Below are 13,351 nucleotides of genomic sequence, written 5' to 3' on the forward strand. Positions count from 1 at the left end.
TTATCTATATAATCAATATAGGTATAACCAAAAAATGTAATTTAACTAAAACAGTAAGTCTATACACAGTTTAATTCACCTAAACATCAGCTTTTCACTTTCCTATTTCTACCCTTGAGAATGAGTGAACGAGTATTATTTATCATTTATGTGTTTGTCTATAACTATGTATGTATGATTTGAAGTGTTCACAGGTATGGTGTGGGTCATACATGATATGTTACCCAGTCTTTCCATAGTATTTATATTTGTATATTTATTTGTATTTAGATGCAGTTGCTATAATCAACTGGTGCAGTAAGTCCGCGCCCCAGTACTAACCACAGGGTACGCTTATAAATATTGTTGTGTATTTATAAAAGCTAGTCTTTATGTATATCATATGTATTCATAGTCAGTGTAGTGTATCCTTGAATGTATTTGATAAATGTATGAGTTGACTACATTATACCACGTCATCCGCTTGATTGAATGTGTGAATATATATGAATATAAATATTAATTGTGATTATGATTGTGATTGTAATGTATCTTTACATATGCATGTGTGTACATATCTATGTACTCATTGATGTGTATATGTTTCAGGGCGTTTGTTCTGACGTATACTCCGCCAATAAATCCTTTAAACTTAAAACCCGACCTGTGTGTCATGACTGAACACCCCCGGTTACAGTATTGCTATGGAAACCTATATTCACTGTCACGACTTTCGTTCTAATGTACGCCACGAAAATTGACTAACACCCGGACGTTACACCACAGCCTGTCCGTCACTAACGCTTTGACGATCTTGACGCAGTATGGGTACTCGGGTGAAATGGTTCCACTTCGCCCTTATCAGTGTAATTAATGGTGCAGTCGCTGGGGATAAGTGTAAGTAGATATATTTTTATATTTATTTGTAATGGAGATATAGCTAAACAAATATTGAGGTCATGTCTTGCGTTTCACTTTGTCCTTGTCGTCAAGTTCCTGGTCATACATGTGCCACAGGTACAGACAATCGGTTGAAAAGTGATAATTATATTTCAAATAGTTTTGTAATCCCCATGAAACCAGTTGATTTTAGAAAAACACATACAGTTTTAATGAAATCCGGAAACCACCCTGTATGAAACCGGAATTAATGAGTACTGTTTTGGTTCAGCACAACAAATGACAAGAGTGGGTGTGTTTCTCTTCACTTGGAAAGTTTTCCCTGTTATATCAGGGCCTGCCAACTCCAAGTACAGCAGATATCCCAAGCAATAATTATACAAAACAATATCACTTACACGCAACTAAAGGGCTCTGGTATTGTGCTTACGGATCTAGAAACTGGAAAATAATTGGGATGCAAATTATAAAAATGTACTACAGCTGTTGTTGAGCCATCATTTGTATCCGGATATCATGGTAGAATATGTTAAAATATTCACAGTCGTTCTCAGATACATTATTTCACATAAAATGTTATCGATTGAAACAAAGAGGAACATTTTTTCTTAAATATATTTTCAAGGTGTTTGTTATACATAATGCCCCATCATACAACATCGTTCATACTTTATTTGTGAATAATATCTCAGACTATTGCGTAATTTCAAGCAGAGGGAAGAAGTTAACCCGTCACAGAAACAAGGAAGTAATACCCCACTTCACTCATTTCCCCGGTAACCACGTACTTGCTATTTGTTGTCTGTCAATATCATGACTGAAATGTCGCTATTCCATTTTGAGGTGACATTATTTGGGATGCATCAAGATGCATGATTGTATGTGGATTTTCAAAATGATTATTCCATCGAATTTTGTGCAAAAACGCCAATTTCGTGCAAACGTTTTCATTATGTACACGTGAAAATGGTCTGGATAAAATTCGAAATATACAGTGAAACGTGTCAGTTTGGTACTGTACTTTTCAGTGATAAATGTATGCTGAACGTTGATCTGATATTGTTTTAACATCAGTTAATGTGTTTTAACCTGATGGATCGTGCGGCGCTTTGATGAAACCTTTACCAAAATCTAAAGCAATTCTCATTCCGATGTCCCAGTTACACTGTTCAAGTTATAGAATATCAATAGACACATATTGATTGAATATCCCCTACTGTTTATCAGTATACAAGAAGGTATGTATCTCGTCCCTGGGAGCAAATGGATGCCAGGGCAACATAATCTACTATTTGAGGGGCAATCATATAACAACTAAATTTAGTTGGACGTGGTGAATACAGATAATCTATCTTTATGTTTCATAAAAAACAAAAACATGTCAGTTTCATATAAAACGTTCAAGGAGTGTTTCGGCAATAGTACAGCTAAAGAAATCCTCATCTTTCTATGGACGTGTCCTCTTGCACCAGTAGTAGGGCAGATACAAGCAATAAACTTAGCATACATGTTCACTTTGGTACGCTTACTGAGAAAATAACATTGGCCACTCAAAATACAAAGATGGCTGCCATTTACATTACACTATTTTTGTTCCAGCTCCTACAAAAGAATGTCTCTGTGAATTAAACGTGTTCGTGTCTCAATCTGTAAATTAAGATATTGTTAATGCTATGTGGCAAATATGATTGCTTCCCAAATCCTTGCTTCCCAAATCCAAGATGGTCCCAAGTTTTCTCCAAAACGAGTTTTGATAATATTTCTTGCATTTTGATATCAAAACATGACAGAATCAAAATTAGTCCCCATATTTGACCTTCATCATAACATCTGTAGACTGGATGATGTAATAGGATAGAAAACATATCGTTTGCTGAAGGAAATCTAAGATGGCCGCCATGTTATATGATAAACAAATGTCAAATGAGGCAAAATACGACAATTTTCACAAACAATTTCTGGTGAACTTGAACCGGCTAACTTTGCGAGCACAGGAAGTCACACACAGGAAGCTAAACACATCAACCCTCCAAGGTCCGCACCAACTGCCACCTACTTGAACATATCTGTACTCGCATAAGCATAAGAGATACAAATGACAGCATTACATACTTAAAATGGTTGTCAGTTTTAATGACTGGATGCTGGTGCTTTTAACAAACATAACACCTTACACTATTTCATCCAATCACGGCTGTCACATGTCTCTTCAGTTACGGCTCAGCGAGCAAGTGATTCTGCTGTTAGTAGTAGTACTGACAGTAGTGCATAGACAGCGCCCCATTCACGCAATAATCATATACGGGCCCACATGAAATTTAACAGCTACGACCGTTTATTGTTGACAGATATCGAAAGATTAAGACTTGTTCCTTGTGTGACAGCGTATTTTAAACTGGCTAGTGATTGCGCTCTGATATTTTGACCTAATAAATAGCAGCTTAATTCCCCCTCATAGTGTGATATTAATTCTACGTTGAACACGTTTGCTTAGTCTGTCTTCCAGTCCCTGAACCACATTATTTTCCCTACTGCCATGCCCTCTCTGCAGTGTGAGAGCCCTAAATAAAGCAAGTCTAGATTTCCTCAGGTTCTGAATCTCTGGTGTCCTTAGGGCTCCTTTTCAATTTAAATGGGCTTGTTTGTTACTATCAAAATTATATATATATTCAGAGTCTAAGCATTAGTCTAAGGTTTGCTGTGTGAACACTCGAGACGGCAAACTCATAAAATAATAATCACAGACCACTAGGGTGAACCTGAAGGTCACACACACACACACCTTGACCGGAAAGGGGACTCCCGAAGGAGGATGGGTCACACAAAGGTCACACCTATGTTACGTCATAAAAAGAAAATGGCGGATATGAGCCTCAACCCCCCTCCCCCACCCCCCCTTACAACAACCATACTATACATATCTCATGTCTGAACAGTACATACAGTGATTGTAGGGTAGTATTTTGGTCTCTGAGAGTTTACAATTAGACGTCAAATACAATTATTTCGTTGCACGGTAATTGCTTCGTCTATAATACAAAGTTTCCTTTTCGTCAGCATCAGTCATCTGTAATGTGACATGTGGGGGAACACTGCATGCTGTACAACTCTGTTACATTGCACAGACCAAAGACGGAGACCGAAGTTCTCGCACTATATTCGTTTGTCAGACTTGCAAAAAGGAAAATTGACTGGGTAAACATGATACCAAATGTTCCAGTTTTCAAATTCTTATGAACCCTTATCTGTTCACATTCTGTCAATGCTGAAATACCTAACTGTCATATTATGGATGACAGCCAATTGAGAAACAAACGACTAGTCACGAATGAACAGCTCAGTCATTGTTAAATATACATTGTTATATATGCAAAAGAGACCCCAAAACAACAACACAAACGCAGAAGTGGTTTCAAATGTATACTTTACGTATTATATAAATAATCCACATATCGTAATAAATTGTTTAAATTAGGCATTCGTTGTTGTCACCGAAGTTCACAATGAAACAATCGAATGTCAAGGTAAATGTCATCTGTTGCCAATTTCCTGTATTGCCTCCATGAGAGCCCAGACATTGCCTGGGGCATCCAATGCCAATCAGAATTGTGGGATGGGGAATGTTCACTACAGGATCCACAGCACCCCAATGCTGACAAACTGGACAACCTGATGCTGCGGATTGCGCCCCCCGAGTCGGTGGATTACGGGAATCTGGTGGGTTGAGGGCACCGGTTCCAGGAACAGTTTTTCTTTGTCCCACACACCACTTCGACAAACACCTATTGATCACTGGATTGTCTGGACCGGACTCGATTATTAACAGACCGCCGCCATATAGCTGGAATATTGCTGAGTGCGGCGTAAAACTAAACTCACTCACTCACTAATGTGTCCCAATCATCTACAAACAGTCAAACCAACTTGACATGGGCAAGAACTGATTCTCCTCATGTTTTGTCAACGAAAACATTCACTCAGACTGTAGTTCTAGAACCAACCTGTGTTCAGCATCTTTATCCAAGGCGAAATAATCAATGTGAACATCAAAACCCGAATCTCTAACAAACATGAAAGAAAACGCTAAAAACAAGATAAAATAGAGATGTGAATCTTCACAAAAGTGTCGCAAGAGGTTCTAACAACAAAATACTTTTCAATAATCATTAGAGGACATGGGTGTGTCCGAATAAATCTATAGCTTGTCACCCTCAAGAAAGGCAAGGGGTAAATCCCCAATAAACACTCCGAAGAAATAGTAAAATGCGACTAACGGGATCGGGTGGTCGGGCTCGCAGACTTGGTTGATACATGTCATCGTATCCAAACTGCTCATGCTATTGATCACTGGATTGTCTGGCTCAGACTCGATTATTTACAGACCGACGCCATATAGCTGGAAGACTGCTGAACAAGTGAATTATATAATGATCTTGCTGCTGGACAATACAACGTCGTTATTGTTGGCTACCGAGCTTCTTGGGAATCATTGGTAAAACAATGACTGGTGATACTGCAAAGGCAGCACGCAACGAATCTCTGACATCACTTTTCATCCCATACTCTGGTAAGACCTTGCATCCGTGATCTAATGACGTGTCACACCCAAGTAGTGAGTGAGTGAGTAAGTATTTGTATTCCCGCAATATTACGGCGGGGCACACCAGAAATGTACCACAGTGGGGATTCGAACCAGGGTCTTCGGCGTGACAAGCCAACGCCACAAGGCTACCCGACCGCCCTGACTGTCAAAACACCCCAATGAGCCTTCAGTAAATGACACACTATAACTGGAGGAATGGAACTTTGGTTCATTAGAATTTTGTTTCATTCTGTTAATAAAAACAAATGACAAAATGGCACATTTACTTTTGTTATGAATAGGAGCAGGTACCACACCGCACCCATGTAAGGAATCGAGCCTGACACCCAAGTAGCTATAAATGTATTACATGGATCAATTATCGGTTACACCAGTTTGGTTTGTCCGTCCAGATTTGATTAGTTAAAAAGGATACTGTTCATTCGAGAATTACAAATGTATTAGTATTGAAAGGTGAGGATCGTCTATTACGTGTCTCTTGTGATGAACGAATCGTGGCCTTGCATGTCCTGCGTGACTATAGATGTTTCCATTACAAGGTATCAAAATTGCGTATCATCATGATCTATGAAGGATCTTTCACTGATATCTCATTTAGTACTTGGAGTTTTGATAGAAATTGATTTATTTGATAAATTTGGATCGTGTACTGTAATAAAATAATTTGATTTTAAATTAGGTCAAATGAATGAATAACTGTGATGGATATTGGCTGTCCCCTCAAAGGGGGTTGAAGTATGTCTTCTTTGACTGGCATTCTAGAAGTTGGGCACATGAAGAATGAGGACTATTTTTATGAACATCCAACTTTTTATTCTGTATAGGCGACGTTTCGACATAGATTCTAATGTCGTTGTCAAGCAGGTTCATAAAATAGTCCTCATTCTTCGGGGTTGAAGTAGTGTAAAATAACTGTCCTCAGGACAGAGTACGTAAGACTTAAGTTCTGTTTATCATTGCGAGGGTTTATAATCGTAGGATTTTTGTTGTTTAAATTTGCTGATGATCGCCAGATGCTGGAGGGCTGATGGGGTCAATGCAGGCAGCAAAGGTACTGTAAGACCCCATGGTCCCTAGTGAGGTGATCTCCATTTGTTTGCTATAGCCCGTTTTTATATTGTATTGTTAAATATGGTGATGTAATTTTATGAGTACGTGCTAATTTTTAAGAACATGTGTTTTAGTCTAGTTATTTTATGTCCTTTCATGACTGGTTTTATAAAATAGCAACATGTATTTATGATGTATATGAAAGGTTTCCAGTCACGGTATAGCCGAAATACTACCTATGTGACGAATTGTTTTAACTCACTCACTCTCTTCGATTTACTCCCTGTTTATACTGCAGTATTGATGAAATCCCTTCCGTCTACCGACCAAACCAACACACTTGCTGTGACAGAGGGTACGGACGTCTCCCTCACCTGCTACTCTAGAGACGGTCGCGATCTCCCGCCAGTGCGTTGGTCCAAGGGTGGCAACATTGGGACCACAAGCTTCAATGACACGACAAAAAATTGCACCGTCTTACAGGGACAGTTTGATAACAACGGCGGAAAAATATATTTTCACTGTAACAGAACATCGTCCACCATTATGATACAGGGTGTACTCAAGACCGATTCTAAAGAATGGACGTGTAGTCCCAAGGACTTTGGACACCGAAGCATTACGTTGGAAGTACAATCAGGTATACTGAATGGGAGGGACATGTGTGTGTCTGCGCGTGCCACTGTACGTAGGTGAATACACCATGATGTGCCTGTGATATGTAATTTGCCATTAGGCCAACACGTTATTTAATTGTAACAATTATCAACAAGCATTAGCAATGAGCCTCACAGCAACGCTCACCTCGATTATGGCTTTCTGTCACAAAATATATCAAAGGCTCTTGCAAACCAGTACGAATACACTGGCCCATAATCATATTCGACCTCAGTTTCTAGTTCAATGTCAACTTCAACAACAACAACAACAACAACAACAACAACAGAACCACCATCAACACCTGAACCAACAACAGAACCCCCAGCAACTACATCTACATCAGTGACCAATGGACACCCAACAGCTCCCCCGAGTCACTCCTCCAGTTCCTCCAGAGAGCAGACAGATACATCTGTGGAAGACCATACAGAGACGACAGGAGAGGAGACGTATGGCGGAGGTACACGGCTGTACATCATATTGCCCAGCACACTAGGAGGAGCTGTGACGTTAGCGCTATGCGTCTTCCTGGCGTGGAGAACCCGAACATCAAGAAAAAGTAAATATTTGGAGTAAATATTTTTGGGAGGTCAGTAATGGGTTGTTGGGTGGGTACTAGTCATGGACCACCATGTTCGATTTACTCCCTGTTGTAACATTATTGCAATATTTCGGGAAACAAAACAACAGGACACATGTTTAGTTGTTTATTACTTCTCCTGTATAAATGGGATTTTGCGTTTTTGCTATTGCATGTCATTGCTATGTCTTTATTTCTGTGTTTCTATGTAAAAGCGCAAAACCTATGTTACAAGGTTGTGAGAGAGTTTGGACGATCACTTCAAATTCTTTTGAAATACATATGGGTTAGGCCATTTGAGTCATAGTACAGGAAACCACATACGTATCCAAACGTAAAGTCTTTTTAAATGTATAATTGAAGATATTGACCCCAAAATTAGCACACCACGTATATATACTCAAACGAAAAATAATAAATCCAAACTGATGGGAAATAATTACAGGTAATGTATACGTAACAAAGTTAAATGTTCCTGATCAAATGATGGGCATAGGGATAGCCTTGTGGTTAAAGCGTTGGCTCGTCATGCCAAAGACCCGGGTTCTATTCCAACTTTTTACTGTGCTATAACCGACATTTTCTGTGGACGAAACAAAACTGCCCTTTCGGCTATGTTTAAAATATAAACTTTTCAACGAATGACTTCATTCTTTAAGACGAACATCCTATCAGTGAATGATACAGTTTGCCACTACTAACGCTGATTCAAAAGAGGGATTTGACACTCAAATGAACGAAAATGTACTTGACGTGACAACATCCAAGTTACCTTTCGCTTCCTGGCAACTGCAGAAACGATTGGGCAGTCCCGTTGAACAGGAATCGTTCATTGGGCTTATTATAAATCAGTAGGGTATTTTTCCATGATTTTAAGACAACTGCTTAGTAGAAAACGTATTATTTTGTCAACATTTGGAGCTGATTTGTTACACCCAAAGTCGCATTGGCATTCATATCCAGAGGCAAATACATTATCAGTACATCATCATCTTGTCTGCAATATAGCAGAGTGAGCAGCTGCTTCCCCAGAGAGATGCAGCGCCCAGAGAGATGCAGCGCCCAGAGGAAGTGTACCGGTTCAACGTCACCATGGTCCTGTATCATCAGATCCATCCAAAGGCGCCTAACGGCAAACCCAGTTTCATGGTCTCTGACCAGGACAAACGAAGAATGTATATAAAAGCGCCATGACATGTGTGCCAAACACCATTAACGATGGCGAGGTGCATTTGTCGACATTTTAAGATGAATCATGGTACCATATTTCCAACACAGTTTGACATACTAGTATATGAATATGTTGAAATCAACATTTTTCTCCGAACCCAAAATTCAGATCTATCTGTCTTATGGCCATTTCTCGCAGCTGATGGTATTTCCATTTGACAGACTAGTATTCAGATCTATCTGTCTTATGGCCATCTCTCGCAGCTGATGGTATTTCCATTTGACAAACTAGTATTCAGATCTATCTGTCTTATGGCCATCTCTCGCAGCTGATGGTATTTCCATTTGACAAACTAGTATTCAGATCTATCTGTCTTATGGCCATCTCTCGCAGCTGATGGTATTTCCATTTGACAAACTAGTATTCAGATCTATCTGTCTTATGGCCATCTCTCGCAGCTGATGGTATTTCCATTTGACAAACTAGTATTCAGATCTATCTGTCTTATGGCCATCTCTCGCAGCTGATGGTATTTCCAACTGACATACTAGTATTCAGATCTATCTGTCTTATGGCCATCTCTCGCAGCTGATGGTATTTCCATTTGACAAACCAGTATTCAGATCTATCTGTCTTGTGGCCATCTCTCGCAGCTGATGGTATTTCCATTAGACATACTAGTATTCAGATCTATCTGTCTTATGGCCATCTCTCGCAGCTGATGGTATTTCCATTTGACCATTTTGAGTAAGAGTGTCGTATGTAAACCATAGATCCTTGCGGAATAGGAGGCAGGACTGGTCAGTCAGAGGAACAGCTTATGCAGGGCCATAGACACCTATATACTCACATGTCGATGTAATATACTAATACCTAGAAGATGTTCCAGAATCCGCTAGACTAGACTCATATCTTATTTACGGTATTTGTAAACCATTCCTTGATTTTATCCTGCGGTTCTTTGCGCTAGAGTTTATTGATAGCAGCCTGTAGAAAATCGAATATACTCGTAGCTGACATTCAATCATCAATAGAGTTTGTGTAATCTGTCTTCAATATTTTACGTTCAACTTGCTATACGCACACGCATTGGATGCTTGATACCAAACCTGCCCCGGCGAGGGATAATTCGTTATTTCTTTTAGCTCTTTAGTGAACTATTTGTTTTTTCGTCATATTGTAGGAAACCTATCAAACGGATCCCTACGAAAGTAAGTGTTTCTTTTGTAAAATTCCTCACTTCAAAGTAACCCCCAAAATGTAGAACTTTCCATGATATGTTTGTACTGGCAACACACTGAGTACTCCATTTCACCACCGGTTGAAAGGATTATGATGAATTTAGACTCTGCAAACTGACAAAGTAATTTTCCTCAAAAAGATAATTGGACTCTTGGCAAGTGTTGAAGGAAGGTAAATATTTTGATTATTTAATGATTTATAATTCTTCGTGAAAGAAAATCGACCTCAGCATATTCCGACATTCATTTATGAATTATCAGTGTTTAACTTATGACGGTTGACTATTTCTTTTTCAGAAAAGGAACTGATTCACAGGAAGACATACTTGGTAAATAATACAATGTTTATTATTACAAAGGTACATGTAGTAAAGTAGGCTGAGGCATTGCTATTATGTAGTGAACAGACAACAGAATGCAAGGCCAACAAGAACAGAATGATTAGGAAAGTGGCGTACAAATTTTTGTGTAGTATACCCCTGTCTCACACCGAGCTCTTTGGTCTTGGCTGCAAAACAAACTTATTGAACGAAAATGATACGAAACGACATATAGCAATATTTATTTTTGTGTGATTTTTTTTTGGGTGGGTAGGTGGGGAAGGGGTGTTTGTAGATAAAGTTCACACCCACATAAACACCAGTCCACCTGTGCTACCTGTGTCTTTAACTGTGCCTTCACATTACGTTGTCTTTACAGAGATGGAAGAAAACCCTGCTTACTGGACGTCCATGGAAGCAGCCGAAAGCAGTTCCTCAAAATCAGAAGATACCGTACCATTTGTTAAAGCTGGTAAGAAGGGGTGTTTGTGTGTGCTGACAATAAGCAAGCTGGACATGTCATAAGGTTGTCTCCAGCCTGACCAGGGTTCCCGAGCCGAAAATGTGCTTGACATGACAACATCCAAGTTACCTTTCGCTTCCTGGCAACTGCAGAAACGATTGGTCAGGACCGAAAAACAGGAATCGTTCATTGGGCATATGTTAAATCAATAGGGTATTTTTCCATGATTTCGAGATAACTGCTTAGTAGAAAACGTATTATTTTGTCAACATTTGGAGCTGATTTGTCACACCCAAAGTCGCATTGGCATTCATATCCAGAGGCAAATACATTATCAGTTTTTGGAGTAAATGTAGAGTAGCACATATTTCCTGGGTTCCTGCATAATTTTTTGTTGCAAATCATCCCGAAGATTACAGGAAGGGATTCTTCTAGAAACTGGCGGCCTCACGTGTCATTACAGTTGGACGAGGAGAGCAAGCGCTCAAGGGCAGGAAATGGAGTGAGTGAGTTTAGTTTTACGCCGCACTCAGCAATATTACAGCTATATGGCGGCGGTCTGTAAATAATCGAGTGTGGACCAGACAATCCAGTGATGAACAGCATAAGCATCGATCTGCTCAATTGGGAACCGATGACATGTCAACCAAGCCAGCAAGCCTAAACACCCGATCACGTTAAGCAAGGGTTACTGAAGGTTCATTCTAACCCGGACCTTCACGGGTGGCAAGGAAAGTCTAAAAGGAGGTCACAATGGTAACATGATAATGTGAACTGTCAACTTCATTTGTATATTTTGTTTGACGAGCAGCCACTAACTGATTAATACTCACCTCAGAGACTGTAATAAAAAGATCAATTAACTGTTCACAGAGATGCAAGACAATCCGGTTTACTGGACTTCTAACAACGCAACCGGGGACTCCACCCCTCAGCTGAAGGATAAAGATGAGCAAGCCAATCCCGTCTACTGGACCATAGAACCAAGTTCCACGAACCATCCCACTCAAGTAAAGGCCGAAGATGAGCAAGCCAATGCTGTTTACTGGACGATAGAACCAGATTCCCAGGAACCATCCCACCCAGGTACAGGATGAAGATGAGTAAGACAATACTGCTGACTGGACAACAAAACCAAGTGTTTGTATTAAAGATGTACATGCGTCATGTTATTAGCCTGTTATGTGAATACCCACCTTCACAGTGCATTTGTAATCTGATGTGAAGTTAATATTATAATTTGTCTTGCATTAAACCATGGCTGAATTAAAATGTGATGGAAATTGCTAACATCTGAAGGGACAGTGTAAATCCAGCTCGGGTCCATGCAGGAAGCAAATGTACTGTAAGTCACCATGGTCCCTAGGTGGTGATCTACCTTCAGTTGTTGGCAATCTATAGCCTGTTTCCTATGATGTATTGTCCTCTATATGTTTTTGATTTGATAAGTAGTTTTTTAATTTATATCTGTGATAATCTAGTTGTTTTACTGTCTTTTCAATTACTATAAAACTGTAACTTGATTTAGTCACGATATGGCTGAAATACTGTTTATGTGACATACAATTTAAACTCACTCACAACTTTGATGAGCAAATCACCTGCCTAGATCATGTTTGCATTGCGTAATCAGAAGAGCAATCTTTAGTGTTTAGTATCAAAATCACAATCCCCCGGAGACGTTCTTTCATCCCTTATTGAGCCAGAAGGTACCTGTTACCATCCATGTGGCTTCGAGTGTGGCAGTGCCGACCAGTCATGACACGTACCTCATATGCAGTGCCACGTGGCTTCGAGTGTTGCAGTGTTAACCACACCCATGACACGTACCACATATGTTCGGCCACTTGGCTTCGAGTGTGGCATTGTCGACCAGTCATGACACGTACCTCATATGTAGTGCCACGTGGTTTCGAGTGTTGCAGTGTCAACCAGTCATGACACGAACCACATATATGTTGCCACGTGGCTCCGAGTGATGTAGTGTCAACCACACCCATGACACGTACCTCATATGTAGTGCCACGTGGCTTCCATTGTGGCAGTGTCAACCACACCCATGATACGTACCACATATGTTGTTCCACGTGGCTCCGAGTGTGGCAGTGTCAACCAGTCATGACACGTACCACATATGTTGGGCCACTGGGCTTGGTGTGTTGCAGTGTCAAACGGTCATGACACGAACCACATATATGTTGCCACGTGGCTCCGAGTGTTGTAGTGTCAACCACACCCATGACACGTACCACATATGTTGTTCCACGTTGCTCCGAGTGTGGCAGTGTCAACCAGTCATGGCACGTACCTCATATGTAGTGCCACGTGGCTTCCAGTGTTGCCTTGTTGATCACACCCATGACACGTATCACATATGCTGTCAG

The 13,351-nt window shown here is 40.1% G+C and overlaps 1 protein-coding gene across 1 annotated transcript; it reads left to right on the forward strand.

Moving 5' to 3' along the window:
* Window positions 1–690: 690 nt before the first annotated feature.
* LOC124290005 (salivary glue protein Sgs-3-like) lies at window positions 691–12,447 on the forward strand. Its single transcript, XM_046726682.1, has 7 exons — window positions 691–876; window positions 6,831–7,172; window positions 7,425–7,751; window positions 10,127–10,154; window positions 10,482–10,513; window positions 10,884–10,976; window positions 11,841–12,447. Exons 1-7 carry the CDS (start codon window positions 804–806, stop codon window positions 12,062–12,064), a joined length of 1,119 nt encoding a protein of 372 aa, XP_046582638.1. The 5' UTR covers window positions 691–803; the 3' UTR covers window positions 12,065–12,447.
* The last annotated feature ends 904 nt before the right edge of the window (window positions 12,448–13,351 follow it).

This window comes from Haliotis rubra, unplaced genomic scaffold, assembly GCF_003918875.1.
Source record: "Haliotis rubra isolate DU_JTF1 unplaced genomic scaffold, ASM391887v1 Scf454, whole genome shotgun sequence".
Taxonomy (NCBI): domain Eukaryota; kingdom Metazoa; phylum Mollusca; class Gastropoda; order Lepetellida; family Haliotidae; genus Haliotis; species Haliotis rubra.